Source organism: Pseudonaja textilis, chromosome 1, assembly GCF_049901715.1.
Source record: "Pseudonaja textilis isolate UNSWEBS1 chromosome 1, rPseTex1.2, whole genome shotgun sequence".
Taxonomy (NCBI): Eukaryota; Metazoa; Chordata; class Lepidosauria; order Squamata; family Elapidae; genus Pseudonaja; species Pseudonaja textilis.
This window is the reverse complement of record NC_141990.1, coordinates 277,919-302,570: the sequence shown is the minus strand read 5'-3', so window position 1 is coordinate 302,570 and position 24,652 is coordinate 277,919. Positions and strand designations below refer to the sequence as shown.

The 24,652-nt window shown below is 63.0% G+C and overlaps 2 protein-coding genes across 2 annotated transcripts in view; one reads left to right on the top strand and one right to left on the bottom strand.

Annotated features, from left to right (window-relative positions):
* The window catches only part of DPH1 (diphthamide biosynthesis 1), a 31,781-nt gene extending 14,389 nt beyond the window's left edge, over nucleotides 1–17,392 (bottom strand). The window contains exons 1-10 of the mRNA XM_087922325.1: nucleotides 17,133–17,392; nucleotides 16,310–16,389; nucleotides 14,764–14,872; nucleotides 13,441–13,663; nucleotides 12,027–12,541; nucleotides 8,141–8,292; nucleotides 7,197–7,260; nucleotides 6,385–6,506; nucleotides 2,696–2,850; nucleotides 2,099–2,220 (exon numbers count right to left, since the gene is read on the bottom strand). Of these exons, the coding sequence (XP_087778451.1) occupies nucleotides 2,099–2,220; nucleotides 2,696–2,850; nucleotides 6,385–6,506; nucleotides 7,197–7,260; nucleotides 8,141–8,292; nucleotides 12,027–12,541; nucleotides 13,441–13,663; nucleotides 14,764–14,872; nucleotides 16,310–16,389; nucleotides 17,133–17,392 (1,802 nt within the window). The remainder of the gene's footprint in view (nucleotides 1–2,098; nucleotides 2,221–2,695; nucleotides 2,851–6,384; nucleotides 6,507–7,196; nucleotides 7,261–8,140; nucleotides 8,293–12,026; nucleotides 12,542–13,440; nucleotides 13,664–14,763; nucleotides 14,873–16,309; nucleotides 16,390–17,132) is intronic.
* Nucleotides 17,393–17,851: 459 nt separating this feature from the next.
* The window catches only part of RTN4RL1 (reticulon 4 receptor like 1), a 32,328-nt gene continuing 25,527 nt past the window's right edge, over nucleotides 17,852–24,652 (top strand). Inside the window, exon 1 of the mRNA XM_087924019.1 lies at nucleotides 17,852–18,175. Coding sequence (XP_087780145.1) covers nucleotides 18,163–18,175 — 13 coding nt within the window. The 5' untranslated portion in view covers nucleotides 17,852–18,162. The remainder of the gene's footprint in view (nucleotides 18,176–24,652) is intronic.

Sequence of the window (24,652 nt, the reverse complement as noted above, 5' to 3'; positions counted from 1 at the left end):
TCTCCCATAACACCTCAGCAGTGCCACAGGCTGATAGCTTCCATGCCACGCAGCATTGAGGCAGTAATTGCTGCAAAAGGGGCCCAAACCAAGTACTGAGTACATTTGCATGCTTATACTTTTCAGAGGTCCAATATTGTTCTATGTACAATTTTATTGATTGCATGTAATATTTTAATTTTCTGAGATTGTGGATTTGGGGTTTTCATGAGCTGTAAGCCATAATCATCCCAATTATGACAAATCACGGCTTGAACTATCTTGCTTTGCATGTAATGACTCTATCTCGTATATTAGTTTTACCTTTTAAGTTGCATTACTGAAATAAATGAACTTTTGCATGATATTCTAATTTTTCGAGTTTCACCTGTATACGTATATATATGTGTGTGTTTTGTATAGTTTTATCATTTGTAAACTGCCCAGGGTTACCCCGTAGTAAGATGGATGGGCAATAAATTAAAACAAAAATAACATAAAAAAAAAAGAACCGCAGGAAACCCGTGCAAAGGGAGGTTGCCTGGTGGGACCGATGGCTGCCAACCTGCCAGGTGGAGAGGACAGCTGCCCCCCCCCACCCACCCGAGGAACCCCCTCCAGGCCATCTAAGGAAGGGAAAGGGCAGCCGGGCAGCCACCTGGGGGGCTGGGGAGCCAGGAAGGGCTCGGCTGGCTGCTCTGCGTGAGAAAGTGAGCAGTGGGAATTAAGGGGGCTTCTGAAAGAGCCCCTGGAGACAGAACTGGGGGGGGGGGGGTTTGGGGGTCAGCAGAAGACTAGGCTGCCTGTGGCTCAGTTGCATTTGCTTCGGCTGGGGGGGGGGCAGGGGGGGCTGAGCATCTGCTCTGACCTGGACTGAGTGCCCAACAGCTCCGCTGCAGCCTCTCTCCAAAAGGGCATTCAATGCGGCCGGTTCCAGTTTATTTTATTTACAACTTTATTCGATTATTTTATCTCGTGTTTCTTATTTTTATAAATAACTCAAGATGGTGAACATATATAAAGCTCCTTCCTCCACCTCCTATTGTCCAGAGAACAATAACCCTGTGAGGTGGGCTGGGCCGAGAGAGACTGAAGGAGGGAGGAAGGAGAAGGAAGGAAGGAAGGAAGGAAGGGAGGGAGGGATGGAGGGAGGGAAGAAGGAAGGAAGGAAGGAAAAGGGAAAAGGGGGAAGGAAGGAAGGAAGGAAGGAAGGAAGGGATGAAGGAGGGAAGAAGGAAGAAAAGAAGGACGTCAGGGAGAAAGGAAGCCCACCAATGCCAACCAACTGCATGAAGAGGAAGGCAAATGTTTATTGGTTTTATCAAAAGCCTTGCTATAGTTGCCCTTCTTGCCACCGTCCGGGCTGGGCTCTTGACCCTGGGGTTCTGGCACGGGGAAAGGAAGGGAATGGCTGGACAGGCCCCTCGGCCCCTCAGTCCCTCTAGCCCCAGGTGGAAGATGAGAAGGACCGCACCGAACACTCCCAGCTACTGTTCATGAGGACCAGAAATCCGAGCCCTACAAATCAATAATTTACAGCTGAGCCTTCGGAGGGTTTTCTAGCCAAATTTTACACCCAAGCCAGGGGGGGCTTCTAATCCAGGGGTCTCCCACCAGCCGGCTGAGGAATTCTGGGAGTTGAAGTCCACAGGTCGTAAAGTTGCCAAGGTGGGAGACCCCCCGCGATCTACACTCTAAGTTGGAAGGTAAGTAACATTTATGAGATACACATTCAGGGCCTTTAATTCGTGCTAATAAGCAACCCTTCGCATTGGTGCAGTCTCCCCAATTTTTTCGGCGCAATCCTTTATTCAAACACAGAGGATCAAAAGAGACAAATTGGAAGGAGGCTCCCTGGGAGGAGGCCTTTAATGTCATTACCCACTAAATTTAATGAGAACGTTTAAAGATCCTTTGCTTATCGGTGCAAATGTGGGGGAAGCTGGAGAAAGGGAACGTTTTCGAAACGGAGGCACCTTCTGTCTGGGCCTTCTTATTAAGGAAAGACCCGCAGGCTCTCCAGTCCCAAGCCGCCCCCCCCCCGGGGTGTGTGCGGGTGTGTCTCCCTCCCCCTCCCTTGGATGCCAGCCGGTCAGCAAAACCACCAGCGGCTACTCACACGATGGCGTCCGTCTCCTGGGCCAGCCGGGGGGACGTGCAGCCCAGCAGCTCCCCTGGGGAGAGGGGCTTGCACTGGGGGGTCCAGATGTGGTAGTCGGGCTGGAGTTCCCGGGAGGCAGCCTGCGGAAGGAGGAGGAGGAGGAGGAGGAGGGTGTGAAGGGGATCCAGGCCTCCTGTTTCTCACCCAGCACCCTGCCAAGGGGAGGGCTTCTCTGGCAGACCCCCTGGATCTGGCCCCGGAGGGCCCCCCCTTGCTCATTCCTGAACCCTAGGCAGCGACGGGCCTTTGGAGTGGGGGGGCTCTTGCCAGCCTCTGAAAGGCTCCCCATTGGCCCCCGAGCACCCAGAAGGCCTAAGGTGGGGCTGGCACCTTCTCACCCTCACACAGACACACCAAGGAGGTCACTCATGAACCAAAACGCCCGCCCCGTCCCCCAGGGGAGGCTTCCCCTGTCCAGGGAGCGAACACGGGGCTAGAGGACCCCCTGACCTTCCTGGGCTCCCAGCGGGAGGCAAAGGCCGACCCTCAGCATACAAGCGGCCCCCCCCACCCCCACCCCACCCTCCTTGGACTGGTGGGCTCAGTTCCACCCACCTGCAGCGCAGACACGAACTGGACGGTGCTAACCAGCGCCAGCTTAGCCCCGGCCGGGAAGTTGAAGCGGAGGGTCTGGATGAGGTGGGCCGTGTCGATCTTGATGTCCACAAACACGTAGAGCATCTTCAGGCCCCGCGTGGAGTCGATGGGAACTGCAGGGACAGGGGAGGCGTTGAGGGGGCCCTGGAGACGGGGGCCCCGCCAAGGGCGGCAGGCAGCGGCGCTTCCACTTCGTGCCAGCCGACCAGTGTGTCCCCAAAGGGGCGGGAAACCCTTCATCCGATCCTCCTTTCCTCCTTCCATCCTAGTCTAGCGGCGTATTAGATTGTCCTCAACCTATGACCACTATGGAGCCTTAGCAGATTTCTGTGGCTAAGTGAGACACTCGTTCACTGAGCATTCCTGCCTTTTACCAACTTTCTTGCAATAACTGTTGCTAAGTGAATCACGGCAGTTGCTTAGTAACACGGTCGTTAAGTGGATCTGGCTTCCCGTTGCCTTTGCTTGTCAGACAGTTGCACAAGGAGATCACGTGACCCACCCTGGGATGCTGCGACCGTCGTAAGTGTGAAAAACGTAAGTCACTTTTTTTCAGTGCTGTTGGAACTTTGAAGGGTCACTAAACAAACCCTTGTAGGTCAAAGTCTATTTGCATACAAGGGTTGGAAAGGGCCTTGGGAGATCTTCTAGTCCACCCCCTGGTCAAGCAGGGGACCTCAGCCCGCAGTGCTGGAGCCTCCACAAGTCCTGGAGGCAAATTATTCCACCGGTTGCCCGTCAGGAAGTTTCTCCTGGGCTCCCGGTTGCGTCTCTCCTGGGCCAACAGTTTCCTTTGCTGTTTCCCGCCCCGCCCTTTGGGGGCTTTGGGGAATAGGGGCCCCCTCCTGCTGTGGGGCAGCCTCTCGGTAGGGGGCCCTGCCATCAGGTCACCCCTTCTTTTCACCCAGCTGGGTGCATTCCCAGCCCTCCTCCCTTCGGCTGAGCCTCCGAGTCCCCTGATCCTCCTGGTGGTTCTTCCCTGCACCGAAGGGAACGAAGGCTGTGCCCCCCGCCCAGGGTTCAAGCCCGGGGGTCTCCAGAGGAGGCAGGCGGGAACCCCTCCCCACCGACCCCCTCTCGCCCTCACTCTCCGGGGCCTTCAGAGTCCAAAGACGGAGGAGGAAATGGAGATCGGGGGCAGTTTAATTCTTAGGCTGAAGGAGGCAGCTCAAGAGGTAGAAGGAAGAAACCAGGAGCCCCCGCCTTTCGGTGGCCGAGTCCCCGTAATCCCCTCCCCTCCTTCCCCCAAACCGAAATGGCTGCCACCCCCCCCAGAGCGAGTCACCGGTCAGATTGGAAGGAGGCTGCGCCATTTTCTCTCTCTCTCTCTCTCTGCCCCCGAGACAGGAGGGGGCTAGTGCCCCCGAATCAGCCAGGCAGCTTAAGTGACTCTGCACCCCCTCCCCCGCTGGGCTGGGTGAAAGTGGGGCAGGAGAGCTGGGGGTCCCCAGTCAAGGGAAGCCCCGTCATGGGCTCAGTCTCCAGGGCAAAGTCCCCCCGGGCTCCTCCCACCAAGGCATCCCCACGAAGTCCTCGTCTTATGGCCACCACTGAGCCCAAAATGTCTGTTGCTGACGTTGGTTCAGTGAATTTTGCCCCAATTTACATGCTTTCTTGCCACGGTCATTAAGTGGTCACAAGTATGAAACACGGTCATATGTCTTTTCCAGTGCCATTATGACTTCAAACGGTCACTAAATGAACTGTTGTAAGTTTAAGAATGTCTGAACTTGGGCTTGGATCCCAGCCAAGAAGGAAACTGTCAGCTCCAGGGGGTCCTTGACTTGTGACCCTCAGCTTAAAAACCATGCCAAGTTACAGCGGCCCTGAGGAAAGGGACTTGTGGCCAGTCCTCGCAGCTATGACTACTGCAGCATTTACCTGGCCCCCTGATCAAAATCGCCCCAGCTGGCTTCCAACGAGCAAAGCCTGTCGGGGAAGCCGGGTTTGCTTAACGACCGTGGGACTCATTAACGACCGGAAGGAGAAGGTGCTTTGTGAGGGGCGCTGAGACAGGCGGCTCCCTCGCAAGGCGGGACTCTGAGACTCAAACGAATTGAAAGAAGGGTGCAACTCACTTAACTACCGCCTCACTTAATGACAGTTCTGGTCCCAGCTGTGATCCTAACTCTGTATGTCCTAAAAGGGCTTCTGCCCTCCAGGTTGGGGGCGGGGGAAGCCAGAGGCGGGGGAACCATGCGCCCCCCTCCAGACAGACAGGAGGGGTCTGGAGGGACCACCCTGCAAGACCCCTCCTCCACAAAAAGCCCCTCCCTCCTGCTTTTTATGGGCTGGGACCCTGGGGGCGGGGCTTACCCCGAGACAGGGGAGGGGGCAACAGAGGGTCTCCGGGACATGCAGCCGGGTTGCTGGCCTAACTCAGGGAGAGGCTGGTGGGGAAGAGACCCTGGGGGGGTGGGTTCAGCTTTCTGCATCCCTGAGTATGAAGGTCAGCCCCCACACCCCAACTCCTGGCTCCCGATGCCAGCCTGGGCCCAAGGGGGAGCGGAAGGCCGGGCACCCCGCCTGCAACCGCCACCAGAAGTGGAGCATGGGCTCCGTTCATCCCCTCCCCAACCGTCTTGGGGGGGGGGAAGTTCCCAAATGGGCTCGATGGAAGCGGGAGGGACCCCTCCCCGCAACGTCCCTGCAGTGCTGGTGCACCAGAGCCTCTGCCCGGAGGTGGACGTCACGCGTGGCGTGGTGAGCGGAGGCTCCCTGGCCTATCGCTGGTGGGGGGGAGGCTTTTCGGCAGAATGCGGGGCTTAAAGAGGGCGCTCCACCTCGCACACGCGCGCACACACGCGCACACAGAGTCAGCGAGCTGGAAGATGAAGCGGCAGCACACACACACACACACACACGCACGCACAGGGCACGATGGTGCAAAGGGGTGTCAGGAAAGAGGCCGCCACAGCACACCTGGTGGGGCTGCCCCTTGACCCCTCCCCAATTCAGCATGTCTTCCCCACCCCCACACTCAGCGAAGGGGATGGTAACCCAGGAGGAAGTGCTCCCACAGCCCAGCCCCCCTTCAACACTGACAGCCCCCCAATTCTCTGTGATTTTGAGCCAATTCCATCCTGGGTGGACTTCAAAGTTAGCAGCATCTGGGACAGCAGCAGTTTCCATGGCAACCGAATCTGGAGTACTGCTCCGCCTAGGGAGCCTGCAGGCGGCTGCTCCTGCCCCCCCCCCCTCCCCTCCGCAGCCAGCCAGCCAGCCAAGCGCCAGACATGCGAAGGCTCTGGGAGGATGCGGTCCTCGGCCCCCTTCCCATGGCTAGGGCCAGGCAGGCAGGCAGGCAGGCAGGCGGCCTCCCAGGGGCCATTCTGGTGCCCGGCCAAGAGGAGCCCTTCGGAAGGGGCCCGGAGCCTTCCTGGCTCCCTCAGCTGGGATCCGGCCCCTCCCTGCCCCCCAAGCGCCCACTCTGCCCCCTGGGTACCGGAAACCTTTCCCTCTCCCCCCAGCGGGAGAGCCAGCCAGAGAGCCCAGAAGGGGAGGGGGCCCTGGAGGGAGCCCACCGCCCTTTGCCCACGGCCAGGCAGGGATGGCTTGGCACCTTTCCAGGTAGGCTGTGGGCAAGGGCGGCTGCTTCTCCCCTCCCCCCCCTCTCTCGGAGGAGCCACCGAGCTCCACCTACGTACTCAGGCAGCTGTGGCCGTAGTGGACGAGGAAGTCCGCCCCCAAGGCGCGTGCGGTGAAGTCGTCCACGCAGCAGGCCCCGTAGGTCACGTCGCCCATCACCACGGCTTCTGCCCCAGTGAACCTGCAGGGGGAAGAGGCAGGATGCACCCCCCCGTCCCCCGGCTCAGCCTCCCCCCCCCCAAACGTCCCCATGACCCCCTGGGCAGCCCTGGAGCGGCGGCTGGGAGAAGGCACACTGGGGTGGGGGGGACGGGAAGGAGGGCGGTGGGGTCCTCGGTGGCCCCCAAGCCTGGCTGGCAGGGCAGTCCCGGGAGTGGAAGTCCGCAGGTATCAGGCACCCCTGGTCCGAGGGAAGGGAAGGGCCGCGTCCCAGCCGGGGGAGGGGACGACGGTTTGCTCCCCAGCAACCCAGCCAATTCCAGGTTGAGAAAAAGAAACCTCCTCCCCAGGCCTTTTGGCCCCCCAAGAGAGAAAGGCCGGCGCCCCGTGAGCCCCCGAGAAAGCAAAGGCCAGGAAGGGGGGCAGAAGGGCCGAGGCTCCGCTGGGAGTGGGGGAGGGGGCTGAGGAGCCCTGGGCTGCTGCTGCTGCGGCTTCGCTTCTGATAAAAGGATCCGGATAATCAGCCCCCTTTGAAGTCAGGGCATGAAAGGGACCCCTTGCTGGGCAGCTGGCTCCAGAGGAAGCCCCCTCCAGCGCCCCCCTCGGTCAGCCCTGAGCAGGCAGAGCTGAAGGGCTGCATTGCAACCCATAAGCCAGGAGGCTGGGGAGGGAGGACCCCCAAAGAAGCCCCCACGATCCCCCCGCATCTCACCTCTCCACGATGTCAGCCAGGGTGCAAGCAAACATCAGGAGCCCCTCCGGCATCTGCAGGGCGACTGGAAGGGAGGGGGGGACAGAGGAGGCTCATCGGGGTCTCGGAGCAGCTGCTCCCCCAGGAGTTGGGGCCCCCTTTCCCCCAGCAGGGCTCCACCCCACCCGGGGGACTCCAAGCAAGTCCCCCCCCTCCCACTTCGGCCAAGAGGGGCCTCTGGAAGTTGGCAGAAGCTGAACTCCTCCTACGTGGCGAATGAAGGGGGACCCTCCCTGGCTGGGGATTCTGGGTGCCGCAGTCCCACCGAGAGCGTCAGGTGTGGGGCAGGAGAGGCTGCAGCCAAAGGGGGGGGGGGCTAGTTCTGGAGGGATCTCCAGGGTGAACTGGCCGCAGGGGAGCGAAGCTGGGCGACAGGATGACGTCCGGCTCTGCCCCAGGCAGGATGCAGCAGGCAGGCCAGAGAAGCTCTGCCAGGCGTGCCCAGATCCCTGGCACAGCCCGAATCCCGCTGACCACTCCGGCCTCTGGTCCTTTCTGGACGGCGGAGAGGTCAGGAAGAGGGCAAAGCTGCTGCCCTGCCAGTCCCCCGATGGGCACCCAGAGGCAGGGAGCCCGCCCGCCTGGCGTCGCCATCTCCCGCAGGCCTCTCCCGCTGCCCACCTCATGAAGCCCCGTGGCACCATACGTGGCGGGGACTGCCTGGGCAAGGGCTCTGCAGCCAGCTCTCCTTGGCACGTGGGGCAGCAGTCGGAGCTGCCGCACCTGGCTCCAGGGGCTTGTCCGCACCTCTGGGGGGGCGGCCACTCCCCCCACAAAAGCAGCCCTCCACGGAGCAGAGGCAGGCCACGGAGGGATACGGTGGCCCTCAGCCCCCACCCCTTGTGGGCAAAGGAAAGCGGGCCTGGGGGGTCTCCCAGATGCCCTCCCCACCCTGAGGCACTCACCCCTCCTGGCCTGGGCCTGACGGATCCTCCACACCGTTTTGTAGACCTCAAAGTTGTAGTTGCGAGGGAGGCGTCCCACGGCGTCCTGCAGCTCCGGATCAGAGAGGATCTCCTGGGGGACGTGATGGGCCACTCGGCGGGGGCTCGCCTGGCTGCGGGGGAGGGGCAGAAGTGAGGCCAGGGGCCACGGGAGGGGGAACCCGAGCCCACCCACCCGCCTGCCTCCCTCCCTCCCCCTTCATTCCTTGGCACGGAGAGAGGCCAGGGCAGACGGCCGGAGGCCCCTCCTGGCCATTAGGTTTTGACACTCAGCCCCAAGAGCAGCGATGCTGCTCAGGCCGGTGAACCCGATGCCTCTGGACGCCCCGCAGGGCACGGGGGGGGGCGGGCAAGCCCACCCTTCCCCGGCTGCCTCCGGGTGCCGGTAACTTATAAAGCCATCCGGCTGGAGGCCACCAAGGCTCCCTGAGGCAGCTGCCCCTGCCAAGGCCTCTGTGCTCCCCCCCCCCACAAGGCCGGATTACAGGAGGGGGAGGGGGGCTTCCCATCTCAGCCCAACTCTGCCCAAGGCCTGGAGTTCGATCCTGACCGGCTCCAGGCTGGCTCAGCTCTTCTGACCTTCTGAGGTGGGTAAGATGAGGACCCCGATGGTTGGGGGCAAGAGGCTGGCGGTGTGAAGGGCTCAGAGAGGCCGCGAAGCACCGTCAAGCGGTCTATAAGTCCCAAGGGCTACGGCCACTGCAGGCCTCCTAGCCCAGTGATGGGGAGCCCATGACGGGCGTGTGGCGGGCGAGGCGCCAGGCCAGAGCAGAATCGGAGAGCCTCTGTCCCTTGTGGCTCAGGGTCGAAACGAGGGGTCCTTGGTGGGGCTCAGAGAGCACGAAGGCCGCTCCCACCCAGCTGGCTCCCGACTGGGGGAGGCCAATCGCTCGGGCAACGCGGGGAATGGCGTGGCCTGGAAGGGGCCTCCGGGCTGGGCTCCTCCCTGCGGCAGAGGAAGCGGAGGGTGCCCAGGGCCGAAGCGGAAGGCAGCAGAGGGTCTCCCCCCCACAAAGGGCGATGCCCTCGTCCTCCCAGGGCTGCTTTCCCCTCCGTCCAGAGGGCAGCAGGGAGGATCGGGGGGGCGGGGGTCCAAGGGGAGAGAAAGGCAGATGAAACCCATTTCAAGAGGGATGTTGGCACCGCCACCTACGGTGCCAGGAGGGCCAGTGGGCCTGGGTCTTCCAAGCGGCGCCCCCAGCCCCTTCCTCCTTGGAACGGGGCGTCGGCGTTCTGTGAGTCAGCCACGCAGCAGCCTGAGGGAGGATGCCAGTTGGGACAGAAGGGTCTCCGGGGGAGGGAGGGGGGGGGGGGAGAGAAGAAATGGGGGGGTGCGCTGTGTGGCAAAATGCTCCAGAGGAACAGGGCAAGCAGAGACTGGCGGACGACCGACAGGGAGAGAATGGCGAACCCAAACTCCGAGAAAGCTGCCCGGGCAAAGCTGCGGGGGGGCAGGGCGGGGCCCGTTCACCCCCCTGGCCCAGCCGTGGGAACCGCCATTCCCTCTGGGAACGAGAAGGGGCGAGGGGGCCAAGGGCGGGAATTAGCCGGGGAAAGGAAAACCGCACAAGGGGACGGAGCGGCCGGGGCCTCTGCCCGAAAGCCTCCGACTTTGCTTGTCACAAAAGGGGATCGCGTGGCCCTGGGACACTGCGGCCATTGGAAGTACAAGTCAAGCACCTGAATCAGTGGCCAAGGGCCTGAATTTGGACCACGTGACCGTGGGGGGTGCTACAAAGGCTGTAAGTATGAAAATAGGGTCACAAGCCACTTTTTTCAGTCACTTTGAACGGCCACTAAATGAACTGTTGTAAGTCGAGGATTACCTGCAATTTGAGTCAGGAATTACGTGCTGGTCATTAAACATCGAGCAGCCAATCAAATGTTACAACATTTTTGCAGGAGTTATTAGCAAAGCCCTCCGGTTGTCAACCAACCTTTACTGCCATTAAGTGAAGCCACTGAAACCAGCAAAAGACGGGGAGTGGATTGTGGTCTGCAACCGGCCACAGCTGCAAAGGGCCCAGAATGTGGCCCCCAAACTCTGGAGTCCACTGTAACTTCAGTCGCTAAGCGATCAGTCGTAAGTCAAGGGCTGCTTGTACAGGTCTCACTACAGTTCAAAGTTACAACGGCACTGACAAAAGTGACTCCTTATGGCCATTATTCACCCTTACGACCCCCTGGTCACACCATCAAACTTCAGAGGCTTGGCAACCGACTCACATTTATGACGGCTGCAGTGTCCTGGGGTAAATGCAACCCCCTTTTGCGACCTTCTGACAAGCCAAGTCAGCGGGGAAGCCAGATTCACTTAACAACCACGTTACTAATTGGACAACTGCAGGGATTCACATCGCAACTGTGGCAAGAATGGTTGTAACACGGGGCAAAAGTCCCTTCACCGCTGTCTGGCTTTGCAATGGAAATGCTGAACTCAGTTGTGGTCGTAAGTCGAGGACTCCCTGGGTAGAGAAACTGGATTCCATAAGGTGATGGCAGGCGGAAGGTGGGTGGGGAATTGTCCATTCTAATTATTTGGAATTTAATAATAAGGGGTGCCGCCTTCATGGGGTGGGGGGGCTTAACTGCTCCCATGAAGCTGAGAGCAAACTGCCAGCGGGTCCAACCCTGTCAGAGAGATCTCGGCCGAGGAGCAGGAGGACTGAGGGCACCCAACAAACAACCCAGGCCATGAATCACGTTGAAACACAACCGAACGAAGCCTATACTGGCTCGGCCGTCGCCCGGGTTAACAAGGCCCATGTCAGGTGTTGGGGAACTGGGGCGTCCGTCAACAAGTGGGCCACGGGTCCCACTGCTGAGCAACCAGGGCTTGGGCCTGCAGGGCTACTGGAAGCTGGACCACCTCAGAAGTGGCAGAAATACACCGTGTCAGAGACCCTTCCTGGGATCTGCCCGCCTAATCCGCCGATGCATCCCGCAGTCCTAAGCACTTGGGAAGGGTCCCAGCAGAGCAACAGGGAGCTCAAACTTTCCGGGGGGATTATTCCTTTGCCACCCATGAGTGGGAAGCCATTTGCAGAATCCCGACTGGAAGAGGAGCTTAGGCCAGTTTAGATAAAAGGGCAAAATAAAACGAACAAGCTTGAACGGTGGGACGTCCCACGGGAGTGGGGAAGGAGGCCTTGACCTTGGAAAGAGAAGCCACCCATAGGGTTCTGGTGCTCTTGCAGGAACTAATTAGGATTTATGCGCTGCCCCCTCCTCTCGGTGACTCAGGGTGGTTTACAAACAATGCTGGTTTGGGGCCTGGATGTCTGAATAAGAGGAGGAGGCCACGCTAAGAATACAGGCTAGGAATCTGGGTGACCAATGGAACAGAAGTTGCCTTCAGAAATCCTGGGAGCTTCATCACTGGAGGCTTTCAAGAAGAGATTGGACGGCCATCTGTCAGAAATGGTGTAGGGTCTCCCGCTTGGGCAGGGGGTTGGACTAGACGACCTCCAGGGTCCCTTCCAACCCTGATCATCTGTTATCTGTTAACTTGGCCGGCTGGGGAATCCTGGGAGTTGAAGTCCAGGGGCCTCGAAGTTCCCGGATTGGACGCCCTGGAATAGGGTCTTCCTACTCGAGCAGGAGGCTGGACTAGACGACCTCCAAGGTCCCTTCCCACCCTGTTATTCTTGGGCTTCCTTTGGGGGGGGCGGGGGGATAAAGCCCGTGGCGTCTCTCTCTGCCAAAGGGAGCCCCCGCGGCCTCGCCCGCGACCACCGCCCCCAAACCTCCGACCACCCGGGGGAAGAGAGGCGGAGGCCCCCCCGGCCCAGCCCCCCCGGGGGGCCCTGCTCGCCCCTTCCGGCCGCGGAGCCCCCCGCCCGCTCACCTGCCGCCAGGGCCGGGGGGCCGCCGCCCCCGCCGCCCGCCTCCTGCTCCGCCGCCGCCATGGCCGCCGCCGCCGCCGCCGCGCCCACGTGGAGCCGCCGAGGCAGCGCCAGCCGAGCGCCCATCCGGCGAGCGGGAAGAGCCAGGCCGGCCGGAGGAGCACCGAGCCGCCGATGGGCGGAGGCCGAGGGCTCCTGGGCGCGCGCAGAGCGCCCTCGCGGCCGCCGGAGGGGGAAGGGCCGGGGGTCGCCGCCCCCCCGAGCGCCCCCTCCGCGGCTGGGGGACTACAGCTCCCATCACCCCGACCCCCGGCCCCTCCACGGAGGGTGAAGTTGGGCGGCTGGCCCCGGGGCTTTGGCGGCGCTTCCTCCCTCGCCCCGGCGCCCGGCTTTGGGGAGGGGAGCCTGGGGACCCCGCGGCCGGCCGGCCTCGCCCCGGGGGCTGCCCACGGGGGCGGGGGTCTTCTGGGCCGGCTCCTTCCGCGGAGAAGCGCCCCTGCGCTGGGGATCCCGAAGGCTGGAGGGGATCTGCGCGCCAGCCCCTTCACCCCCCACCCGTGGACCCCCCGTGCGAGACCCTCTTTCCCGAGAAGCAGACCCCCTCCCCGTCTGCAGTTCTTCCTCTGGACATCGGAACTTCTGGAATCCTAGGTTGGAAGGGACCTTCGAGGTCCTCTAGTCCAAGCCACCACCACCCCCGAGGGTCCCTGAGGTCTGGCTAGGAAACGGCCTGGCTTCTTCGCTCCTCTCCACCACCTGAGCAGGTGTGAACCTAGCTGGGTCTTGGCTGGGAGCGGAGAAACCTCTCCTGGGGGTCCTGGCAGAGCTCTGCCCAAACACAGCCGGGCTGGGCCTCCCTCTGGAGACGATGCCTGGGGGGCGGGGGGGTTATTTTGCTCTTGGATTGGTTAGGTTTTATGTAACTGATTTGATTTGGGTGCTTCCCAATTCCAGGCCAACTCTGGGCAGCTCATTACGGACTAAAATACAATATGTGTTCGGGAAGAAATGAAAAACAAGCTCAAGAAGGGAACAAATTTGAAAAAATAGAGAACAAAAATGGTAAATCCAGCCAAAACAGCCTTCCTCCCCACCCCAGCCCCCTCCACCGCCACCCCAGATTCAGGCAGCGTCCAATTGCTTGGGATTTGGGGAAGCCTTGAAGACCTGGCTGTGTTCCGGGGCTGGGGGTTAAAATCGGGGTGGGGGGCTTCATTGGTGGAGCCCCTGTTGTACTGGTTTTCCCACTAAATATACAGTCTGTGCCTTCTCCGGTCTGGCTATCCTGGTGGATTGAATTGTTTACTTTTTTATGCGTTTTGTAACTGCCTCAGAGTCTTCTGGAAAAGACACTTGTATTCAATGACATGCACCAGCGCACCCTTTACAAAGGTGTCAGCCCCCCTGCCCCCAAACCTGGGAGGAGAGCCAGGCCTTCCGGGCCCTCCAGAGGGCCACTGGATGGGAGCCGTCTGGAGTCCTCGGGGAGCCTCGTTCCAGAGGGCAGTGACAGGACAGGGGCGCTTCCAGCTGTTTAAGGGGATCGGCCCTCTCAGCTTCAGCCCGCAGGCAGACTCCATGGGACACAGGGGTCCCTCCGTTAATCGGGCCCTGCGCCATGCAGTTGGCAGCTGGGCACCTGGATGGCATATAAAGTTAGCAATAATTTTTTTTTTGGGGGGGGGGGGATCTGACTTTTTGTGCTGGGGAGGTGAGGCACATTCGCTGGCACTGCATTTCACATCCTGAGGGCTCAGAAATCTCCCCTGGGGTGAAGCTGGGAGATTGCAGATCAGGCAGGCTGAGCAAAACCCCAGAATTCCCGGGTGTTTCCTGTCAGGCCAAAGGCCCTTTAGGTGCCGCAGGAGGGCTTGAGGACACCCCTGACCTGGCTGCCTTTCCCAGCCCTCCTGCTTGGCTACCCTGGAGCCACCTGCTCCCGCCCTGCCAATAGGAGACTGGGAGCCAGGGCACCCGCCAAGGGCTGCCAGGGGGAATCCAATTGCCAATACAGCGTGGCAAGCCTGGGACGTCCGCAGGAGGAGGAGGAGGAGGAGGAGGAGAGGGGTCCTCCCAGCCGGAGAAAGCATTCGCTCCTGACCCTCTGGAGGCCGAGAGGGGAGCAGAATTGGGGCCGGGAAGAGCAAAGGGCGCCCAGGATTTCTGTAGGAGCCCCAGGAATAAGCAGAGCCCCCACAGCTGATGGCTGCTGCTCCCTTCATGCAGGGGGTGGGGGTGGGGGAGAGAGGAGATACAAGGCCCCTCCCTCCACCCCAGGTGCCGCGCCCCCAGTCTCCTCAGAGCCAGCCTGTAGTTCAGGAGATTTACCTCACCTGTTTATCCAGGTAGAACTTGGACGGCAGAAGGGTGATCTTTCCGTCCCTTCCTCTCTCTCTCTTTCTCTTCCTTGTTAAAAGCTGTTCTGTCCTTTGGACAATTCACCTGCCTACCCCACCCCACCCCCACCCAAAGGGGGCAGCCTCCATACATCTCCCCCTTGGCCTTGGCCCCCTGAAATAGGGCTGCCCAGTGGTTTCCCCCACCCACCCTGGGCCTGCCTGCCTGCCAGAGCGCAGCCTCTTTGTGCCCCCTGCCCCCTTGGGGGGGCTTCAGGCCGTGCTCCCTGCACCTCCTAAGACCCCCTCCCTGTGGGCCTGCCTCCAGTCACAGGCTAACCAGACCCCTCTCCCCGTCCCCGGCTGAGTGACAGCTGCTCGGCCGCCTCCCTGCTCCTCTTACTCAGCGCTTGAGTAATTCACCGCACCTCTCTGGGGGCCGGCCAGTCCGTGGGTTTGGCTCTGCTTGCCGCTCCCACTCACCACGGCTGTCCTCCCCCTCCTGGAGGAGTCTGGGGGACGGGGAGAGAGGGAGCCATGTGGGCTACCTTATTTGACCCTGGCCAAGGAACCCCCACCACTGCCTGATCCCCCACCCCCAGCCAAGACCACCGACATGGCAGGGGTTGAACCCGGGGCTTCCTGCTGGCCCATGAAGCCCATGGCTTAGTCTGGGGCCAAAGGACCCTTTCCCCAGCAGGCCCGGTGGCACGGGGGTCTCCACCGCAAGAGAGGAGGGTCTCCTGGGTGAAGAATCCAGCATTGGCTGGGCCCACTGAACCCCCAGGTCTGCTGAGTGTGCCCCCCCCATGCCTGCCTCCTCCCCCGAAAGAGCCGCTCTGGCCTGGCCTCCCTGGGCGGCCTTGGTCAGTGGGGAGAGGGCCAGAACAGCCTCCTTCCTCCAAGGAGAGCAACACAAAAACAACACAGCCTGTGCTCTGCGTTGCAATCTGCTGGCCCCAACCGCAACGCACAACAGAAGGGCTCATTCGTCATGTACCCACAGAAGCTGTGGGGGAGGGAGGAAGGGGGCAGCCATCCAGCCGCGTCCTCTCCAAAGGCCCTCCTTCTGCCTTGGCCGGGGAAAAGGGGGCAGCAGGCCAAGGCCGGCCAGGTCCCTGGGCCCCCCGATACGGCCTGGGGTGGCCCTCTGATTTCCTTGGCTAAACTTTTGGAGCTGGGCCCCCAGGGAAGACGGGGCCCTCCCGTTGGGCAGAAGCTTTGGGGTAGAAAAGGCAAGGGGAGAGACGAAGCACCCCCAAACCCCTTGAGGAAAGACGGGGGCCTGGACGGCTCTCTGGGAAGCCGGCCTCCCCCTTACCCAGAGGGAGGTTAAACAGCCACCAGCCAAGTGCAGCAAGGAAGTCCCAAGGGTCAAGGTCACAGCCCTCCCCGGGACCAGTCCGGCCATTCCAGTCTCTGGTCAGTTGTGGCCTGTCCAGTCCAGACCCTCTGCCAGGCCCCAGGGGGTCACAGCAAGAAAGTGGAGGTACACAGTCTGTGCGTCGTCGTCCCCCCACCCCGCATGCAAAAAAAATCTCCCAAATGGTTCCTGCCCGGGGGCTGCCCCCTTCAGGCGGCCTCAGCCTGCTTGGACCAGGGAGTCCTCGGTCTTTCCGCTGCTTCCTGGCGGGAAGCTTCAACCCCGGAGCAGGAGGGGGGCTTTGGAGAGAAAAGGCCCTTCGAAAGGGCTCTGCCCTTCCTGGTGCTGCTAAGTGCTGGGGCCCTCTACGTGGCAGGTGGCGTGGCCCACCCCACGCAGGCCACAGCATCCAGCTGGCCAAGGGGCTGCCTGGCCCTGTTGGGAGGGGATTCTGGGCTTCTAAGGCCTGCTCAGCGCTGCCCTCCCTGCTCCCCAAAGCCGCTGGAGGATGAAACCCCCGTTCCTTCCCCACCGCCACCCCAAGGGGCAAGGGAGCTCTTGGGGTGAATCCTGGCTGCATTCTCACCTTCCTCAGTTCCTGAAGGGATCCGAGTTGGGGGCCCATGGAACCTCAACACCTTGTGGGGGGTCTCTGGACCTCTCAATCTGGAGGGGAGAAAGGGAGCCAGCCAAGCCCCCAAAGCAGCCTCCCGGGGGGGGGGAGGGGAGCTGGGCGGGGTCCTGTGAATGCAGCCAGGAAGGTCCCCTTCCTGCTTTTTCCCATTCAGGTGGAGGGCGGGGGGGGGGAGTGTCCCTGGTTGACTCCCTCCCTCCCAGGGCCCAGGTGCGGTGTCCCTTGACAGGCCCAGCCCAAGCTGTGGGGGGGCGGGGGACTCCCCAAGCAGGAAGGGTTTGGGAGGGAGGCCTTGCGTTCGTTCCCTTCCCCACTTGAATTCTCTTCCCAAGCCAGGCGCCCCCCCACTTCCCAGCCTGAACATTGCAAGGCTGGAGATGAGGGGTGCAAAGGCTGGAAGACCTGGGGAGGGGCTGCAGGTGGGAAAGGGAGGAGACTGGTGCTTACAGCCCCCACCCCACTGCTGCCCAGGCTGGTGGTGCACCCCGGATGGGGGCTAGAGGAGAAGCGGGCCTTGCCTAGAACCTCCCGAGATGGTCCTGCTGCACCAGGCGGCCTGTGGAACTTCAGACACTGGAGATGGAGCCCCCAGGCCGGAAGTTGCAGGGAGTGGGGGGAGGGGGAGAGGCAAGGCCCCAGGCCAGAACGAATCAACACTTTGATCAACTGGAGCAAGGATCCCACGTCCCCTTGGGACCCCGGCCTTGGCAGGGGTGTGCTGGGCTTAAAGCTCACGGGCTGTTAGGGCACCCGAACGCCCATCACCAAGAGGCACCGGGTCACTTCCAACAGCCCCGGGGGCAAGCTGGACCTGGGGTCTCCATAGCGGAGGTCAGGATGAGAGAGGGGGCAGCCAGAGACCCCCGAGAAATGGGGCGCCCCTCCTGCCCCTGACCTGCCCCCACCCCCAATGGCAGCGCGCGAGGCGGCCGCGTGACGGCCGCGGCGAAAGGTGTGGCGGAGGGAGCGGTCCGACGGCTCAGGTTGGTTTCCATAGCAATAAGAAGGGAGAGGGTCTCGCCGCCGCGTTGCCATGCCGACCGGGGCTGTCAATCAAAGCTCTCGCCTCGCCTCGCCGTTCTCGTCCCGCACCCACCCCAATATTCTCCAAGGGAAAGGCGGGAGCCCCTCGCCCCCTCCCGCCTTCCCACGGACGGCGCTCCCTGGCAGGCAGCCGGGTCAACCGCCGCCGCCGGCGCCGCCGACCCCTGGCCGGCAGCGCCGCGTCCGGAGCGGCCGCCCCGCCAAGGCCGCTCGTGCGCCGGGCTCGGCCCGCGGGAGCTCCGGGGCGGGAGGGGCGCCGCGCGGCTCGCGCCGAAAGACTTTCATAAATTTTCGATGGGCAGCAGGGGAGGCGGGCGAGGAGGCGGAGGCGAAGCGGCGGAGGCGGCGCGCTGCTGTTGCGAGGGAGGGGAGGCCGAGCTCAGCCCAGCCCTGCCCAGCCCAGCCCAGCCCTGCCCAGCCGCCGCCGCCACCGCCACCGCCGCCGCTGCCGCTGCTGCTGCTGCGGGGAGAGGCGAGGCGAGGGCCGGGGCGCGGGAAGACGCCCTTCGCCGAGGAGGCAGCCGGGAGGCAGCGCCAGCCGCCCGAGGGGGCGGATTCCCCCTAAAAGCGCCGCCGAGCGAAGCCGGCAGCCAGCAGCCCGGCGCTGAGCGAAGTGGAGCCGGGAAGAAGCCGCCGCCGCCGCGCAATGCCGCTGCCCGGAGCTCCGCCGACCCGCGGCCGGATTAGCAGCAGCCCCCCGCCGCCGCCGCCGCCGCCCCTGCTCTGAGCACTGCGCCGGGACCGGCCGCGGCGCCTCCAAGATGCTGCGCGAAGGTGAGCCCGCCGAGCCGCGTCCGGGAGGGGGCGCCGGGCTGGCCGCCCGCGGCTGGCAAACTTCGCGAGGGGCTGCCGGCGCGGGGGCGGCGGGCGATACCGGCCCGGGAAACTTTCCGGGCCTGGCGGGGGCTGGCGGGCGCCGCGGCCTGTTTTCCTGGCGGTGCCGGGGCGCCCGCGTCTTCCAGGGCCCTGAGCCTCGGCTCCGGCGGCGGCGGCGGCGGCGGCCTCGGGAGGAAGGCCCCGGCCTCCGTCCTGCCGCCCCACGGAAAGCGGCGGGGCACGTGAGGCAATTCCCGGGGGTCGGGCGGAGCGGCGCCTCCTGCACTGGGGGCCGGAGCGGAACTGCAGTCGCTCCCGGTGGGGGGAGGGGCGGCCGGTCCAGCCTTCAGAGTCCGGAGCGCGGAATTAGAACTGCCGGCCGGCGCTTCCCTGCCGCGGCGCGACTTGCGCGGGTGCTGCGGGGCGCGGGCGGGCGGGGGTGGCAGCGGCGGAGAGTCCTCCTCCCGCGCGCTTCCTCCTGCTCGGCCCGTTGCCTGCTCCCGGGGCCCTGAGCGGGGCAGCTGCTGGGGGCCCGGGGGATCGGACCCAGCTTCTCCGGCGGGAGTGGGCCGAGGGCGACGCCCGCCCGCGATCCCGGCAGCCGCTCGAGCCGCTGCTCGTCGGGAGGGCAGCCCCAGACCGGATCCCGGGGGGTGGGGGGTCCTTCTCGGAGGCCAGGCGCGGGCCGGGAGGGCTAGCGGAGGGGCCGGCGGGGCGGGCGGCGGGCGAGGGCTTCCTGCGCTCCGGGACTCTCCTGGGCTTTGGGGCGGGCGGTGAAACGGGGCCGGCGTGGATGTGCGCGAGCGCCGCGACTCTTTGTGCGTCTGAAGAAAAGGCGGCGGGGCGGACGGAGAATCGCGCGGGGCATTCGGGCTGCGGCCGTGGGGGGACCGAAAGGCATCCCCGGGGGCCGTGGAGGGTCGCCTCGGCTTTTCTCGTCGCCACAACCGGCCGGAGGGCTCGGGAGCAGCCGCCCGGCCGGTCTCCTCTCTTCAGGCGCTCAGAGCTTCGGCCGGCCGAAGCAGCAGCAGCCGCCGCCGCCGGAAGGGCCGAAGAGAAGCGAGGGCGAGGAGGGAAGGCAGGTAGGGCGAAGTTTCCGGGCACCCCCTCTCCCCCCAGGGAATGCCCCCCCCCGGGCCTGGGCAGGAGGGCGGCGAGCGAGGCTCTTCGGAAAGTCTTGGGGCTGCCCTGCCGGTTCCCTCAAGCCTCGGAGAACTTGAGCGATGAGAACAGTACTAATAATAGCAATAGAAACGAAGCTGCTCACGGCTTCCACCGCGCCCCAGTGACTGACCCAGGCGGGCTCGGTCCCTGGACGGATGTCCCAGAACCGGGGCGGGAAAAGGGTGCGGCTGATGGGAGGCTGAAAGCCAGCCCCCCCCCCCAAGCCTGGGATGGTTTGGCCCAAAAGATCCAGAGGGGCCCTAGCTGCCTAATGGGGGGCCCCTGACAAGGAGAGGGTGCCCTGCGGGGCAGCTGGGTGTCCTGGGGGCCCCTAGGTGGACTTGCCCAGCGATTTCGTGGTTTTAAAAAACCCTGGACAAAAGCCCCCAGGTGGATCCAGGGGCTGCTAGGCTGGAGGCCTCCCTCCTGGGTGCCAGCCCCCCAGCCCCACATCCCAGCTGCTCAGGGAAAGGGCTGGGTTGGGGCTGCCTGGGGGGCTGCCTCCCCCTCCCCCCCACCCGAATTCCTGCCCCCCTGTGCCTGCTACGGTGGGTGAGGCGTGAGAGGTGGGGCAGAGGGGTCCAACCCATTTCGTGGCAACATTTGGGGGAACTGCGCGAGAAGAAAACCCTGGAGCTGAAACACAGCGAGGAGGAGGAAGCGTCTCTGCAGACAAAGCCACAATAAATCACAGGCCGCCTGGAGCTTTGTGGGAAAAGGGTTAGGGAATAAATATTTAGATTAGGAGGCAAAAGCAGAATATAAGAGGGAAGGGTTGAGAAAAACAATCAGGAGAGGACCCTGGGCTGCGTGTGTCCAACCCCCCCCCGTGGATCTGGCTTCTGGTCGTCAAGCCAGATCCGCTCTGCTCTACGCCCCCACCCCAAAGAAGCCCCAGTGCCGGGCGGGCCGGGCACGAGAGCCGAAGGAAGGGCCTTAAAGGTTGGGGGAGGCTTGGGGGAGGCCAGATCCTGGGGTTCTCCTGTGGAGCAGCGGGAGGGGCGCTTGTCCCAGCTGTAAAGTGGGAGCCTGGGGGGGCGGAAGGGAGGTGGGAAAGGCAGGCGGGGGGTGGGTGGACGCAGCCCAGTTGGAGAGTGGAGGCTCTTGTGCTGGACACAGCAGGGCAAGAGCCACCCCCCCAGGTTCATGCTTAGGGCTGGACCTTCAGTTCAGGCTCATTCTGCCCTTGGTTCGAATGGCCGGGAGGGCAAAGAGCATCGGCAAAGGGGGGGGGGGTTGTCAAAGGGCGTACAGGCTCTGGGGGTTCAGGGGACTTTGGAACCAGCTGAAGATCGTCTTCCGAAGGAGGAGGGGGCGGTATCACACCGATGGGAGGACCAGTTATGTGTGAAGGCCACGGTGGGGGTGGGGAGAGAAGGAAGGGACCCCTCCTGGCCTAGGCTGGCCTCCCCCTGAGCAGAGGGCGGGGCCTCTGAGGAGGATTCCACGGCCCCTTTGGCCCAGCGGGGGGGGGCAGAGGGGGGTCCTGTTCGGGGAACCTTTCCCCTCCCCCCTCAAACGCACAGCCGATTCAGCTCCGTCAAAAGGGGCTCCGGTCTGGGGGGCGTTTTGTAAACAGGGAGCGATGGGCGCCGCGACACCCCCCCCTCCCGGCCTGCTGTGCGTTACTTTTGGACGGGTGGCTTTTATCTCGGGTTTGGCCCCCTTTGAACTGGGTTGCAGTCGCGCCCCCGTGCAAGCGCCGCTATTTGTTGGGTGCCCACTTGCACCCGGGTCCAAGCAGGGTTCGGAGCCCCGAGTCGCTCGTCCCCTTAGCCCAGACCGACTGGCCGGGGCAGCCGCCGGGCGCCCCTTCTGTCCGCGGGGTCGGCGAGGGGGTCGGCTGGGCCGAGGCGCCGCTTGGGGGGCGCCGCTTCCGAGCGATCTCGCCGCGGTGAGAGGCGGGCGGGGAAGCGGCGGCGGCGGCGCTCCCGGAGAGGGAAGGTGGTTCAAGGTCAAAGTTGCTCTGCTCCCGCCGGACCCGAGCAGAGCCGCTTCGCCGCCTGCCCCGCCTTCCTGGGCGGCCTGGCCGAGGCGGGCGCAGGGACGCTTCTTAGAGTCGGAAGCCGCCAGCGCTGTCCGGCTCGGCCCCGGACTCGGGCCTCCCTCCGCGGGAACGCGGCCGAAAGCGGGGCTGGCGGCTGCGGAAGCCGCTGCTCTGCTGCCCGGTGGCAAGCGGACAACGGGCGGGAGGTGCCCTCCGTGTGTCCCGGGGGCCGTTTAGTCCGCCGGGCTGGTCGTGAGCTCCTTCCCGGGCTGGGGTCGGCGGTGGCGCGGCTCCTGTGCTCCGAGGCGGAGCTGGGCTGGAGCGCCGGCCTCTCCCTGGGCCGGGGGTGGGGGAAGGGGCGCTGGAGAACCCCGGGCACCATCGCTCGGCACCCCTCCTCGGAGCAGCCCCGCGGCCTTGGGAGGCGGGGAACGGCCCCCGAGAGAAGCCGAACGAGCCGATCCCAGGCTGGACGGCCGGGTGCAAAGAGGTTGCGGGGGGAGGGCGGGAAAGGCGCCGGACCGACCGGCTGGAGCTGCTGCAAATGACGCTCCGAACCGGGCGGACAGCCTGGCCTCTGCAGCCGAGGAGAAGGGCCTGGAAGCGGAGGCGGCCCAGTGAGAGAACCAGGTTGGCTGGAGGGGAAGAGGAAAGAGGCCTGGTGGGGCCAGGAGATGCGGCCAGCCCCCCACCCCACCCGGGGTGCAGGGAAGAGGCTCCCCTGGAGGGAGAGAAGGCTAGGGGGGCTAGAAGGGTCCCACGGGTGCCTGAAGGCTCTTCCTATCCAGGCAAAGCTCAGAGATTTCAAGCCCGGGCTAAATAAACCTCCCCTTGGAAGGAGAGAAAGTGGGCCGGGAGGCTGGTTCCCGACCCAAGCCCTGTGCAAAGGGGGGCAGAGAGCAGGGCCCCCACACTCTCTCGCTGCCCCCCTGCCAGGAGAGGCTCTGCTTCCCCACCAGGCCCCAGGGCTGGCCACCCACAGAGCCTCTGCCCTTGTTTTCGGTGCAGCACTGCCGGCTTCCCCAGAGACCAGGCTCCCTGGGCCCAGAGCAGCAGGGGGGGCGGGGGGCTGGAGGCTGTGTGCCCGAGGGCGTGTCTCTCACGCAGGGATGCCTCCTCCCCCTGCTTGCTGCCACTCAAACAGGGCTAATCGTGCAGCCTGGGCCTCAGGCCTTTTGGTTTGCAAGGATGGACATGGGGGGTCGGGGGCTTCTCCTTTGCTGTGCCTGCCAGTCTCTGGGTCACTTCTGCAGTTCTTCCTGTGGGCCTCGGTTGATTGCAAGAAAGAGGCCAGAAAAAAGAGCAAGGAAGAGAAACTAAGATGATGGAAGGCATAGAAATTAAAACATATGAAGAAGGATTGCAGGAATTGGCTAGGTCTAGTTTGATGAAAAGTAGGACAAGGGGTGACATGATAGCGATCTTCCAATATCTGAGCGGCTGCCCCAAAGAGGAGGAAGGGTGCATCTATTCTCCAAAGCCCCTGAGGGCAGGACGAGGGGCAATGGATGGAAACTAATCCAGAAGAGAAGCAGCGGTGGGATTCAAATTTTTTAACAACCAGTTCTGTGGGCGTGGCTTAGGTGGTGGGCATGGCTTGGCGGTCATATTATTGGCTGGTCATGGCCAACTCAATTTCACTCACATTGAGGCACGCATCTCCTCGCCTGGCCTCTCGTGACTGTGGGGATTCTGCAACAGTCGTAAGTATGAAAAACGGTCATAAGTCACTTTTTTCAGTGCCATTGTAACTTTGAATGGTCCCTCCACACAAGCAAAGTACCAGCAAAGGAGGGGAAAAAAACTCCAGAGAAGTTCCTGAGACAGGAAGTCTAGTCCTGCCAAGAATGTAATAAGGGTCAACGGAGAGGCAGTTTCTGTAAGCAACCCCAGAATGTTTCCTTCCTGGCCGTGCTTACAGGATTAGCCCTGTAATTTCTTCTAACAACCGGTTCTCCGAACTGCTTAGAAGGTTAACAACCGGTTCTAGCGCATAGGTGCGCACTGGGAGAGTCCCACCCCTGGAGAGAAGCAACCTGGAATTAAGCAGAATCTCCCTGACCGGGAGGACAGTGAAGCCGCTTGCCCCCAGGCGTGGTGGGGGTGCTCCATCCCTGGAGGTCTTGAATGGCCGAGGGTCTCCTGCCTGGGCATCAACAGTCCTCACTGCCAGGAATTCCTCCTCAATTCCAGGTTGCTTCCCTCCTTGCTTACTTTCCATCCACGGCTTCTTGTCCTGCCCTCAGGGGCTTTGGAAAATAGGTCGGCCCCGTCCCCTTTCTGTGGAGGCCCCTCAACCACTGGGAGGCTGCTCTCCTGTCCCGTCCCGTCCCCCCCAGTCCTTCTTTTCTCTAGACAGGCCAAGCCCAAATCCTGCAGCCGTCCTTCGTAGGTTTTAGTCTCCAGGCCTTTGATCCTCTTAGCTGTTGCTCTTCTCTGCACTTTTTCCAAAGCCTCGGCGTTTCTTTCTGTGAAGTGGTGACCAAAACTGGATGCCGTATCGCAGGTGTGCAGGACGGGTGTTGGGACAGCTGTGATAGCACCATCGACTTCCACGGTGGGAGTGGTGTCATTTCTGGCTGGGGTTGTTCTTAAGGGCTGGGAAGGGGGGTGATGACTGACCGCTCCGTTAGCTGACCCCCCCCCAAATCTTTCCCCAATGAAGGGCCATCACCACAGCGATTCCATTGCAGAGCGCCCCCCCTGCAGGGAGGGCCTCCCCTCTGCCTTCCCAACCCCCAAAGTCCACTGGCCCCGCTTTGTGTAGTGACTGCAATAAACGGGGGTGGTGTGGCTGGTGCAATTTGGGGACAGTTTCCCCAGGGTGACGTCTCAGCTAGTTTTTCTGTCTCTGTCATTGTTCTCAACCATATTCGACAGGTGACTATTGGTCATCCGGCCATGAAGAGCTTATCAATGGCTCAAACCCCCAGCCCTCCCCTGTCTGGCGCAGGAGGGGCTCGGGCAGGGCAGGGGCCCCTGTCCTCCTTTGGGCCTCCTGCGCATTCCTGAGGAAACCTGGGAGGTGGTCTTGGCCCACTTCGGTCTGCCTTGACCAGCTGGCCTCAGGCTTCCACTGGGGAGGGGCTTTCGCTTCCCACACGGGTCCTGGCTGCCATGGGAAGCCATTCCCGAACGGGGCCTTCTCCCTCCCGCCCTGCCAGGTCCCGGCTCAGAGGTTGGGGGGCTGAGCCCCTGCCCTTCCCGTCCTCTGGGCTGAGCCCGGCCTGCAGGAAGGTGGGCATCCAAAGGCAGCCGCGATGGGCAGTCTGTGGCCTCTTGCT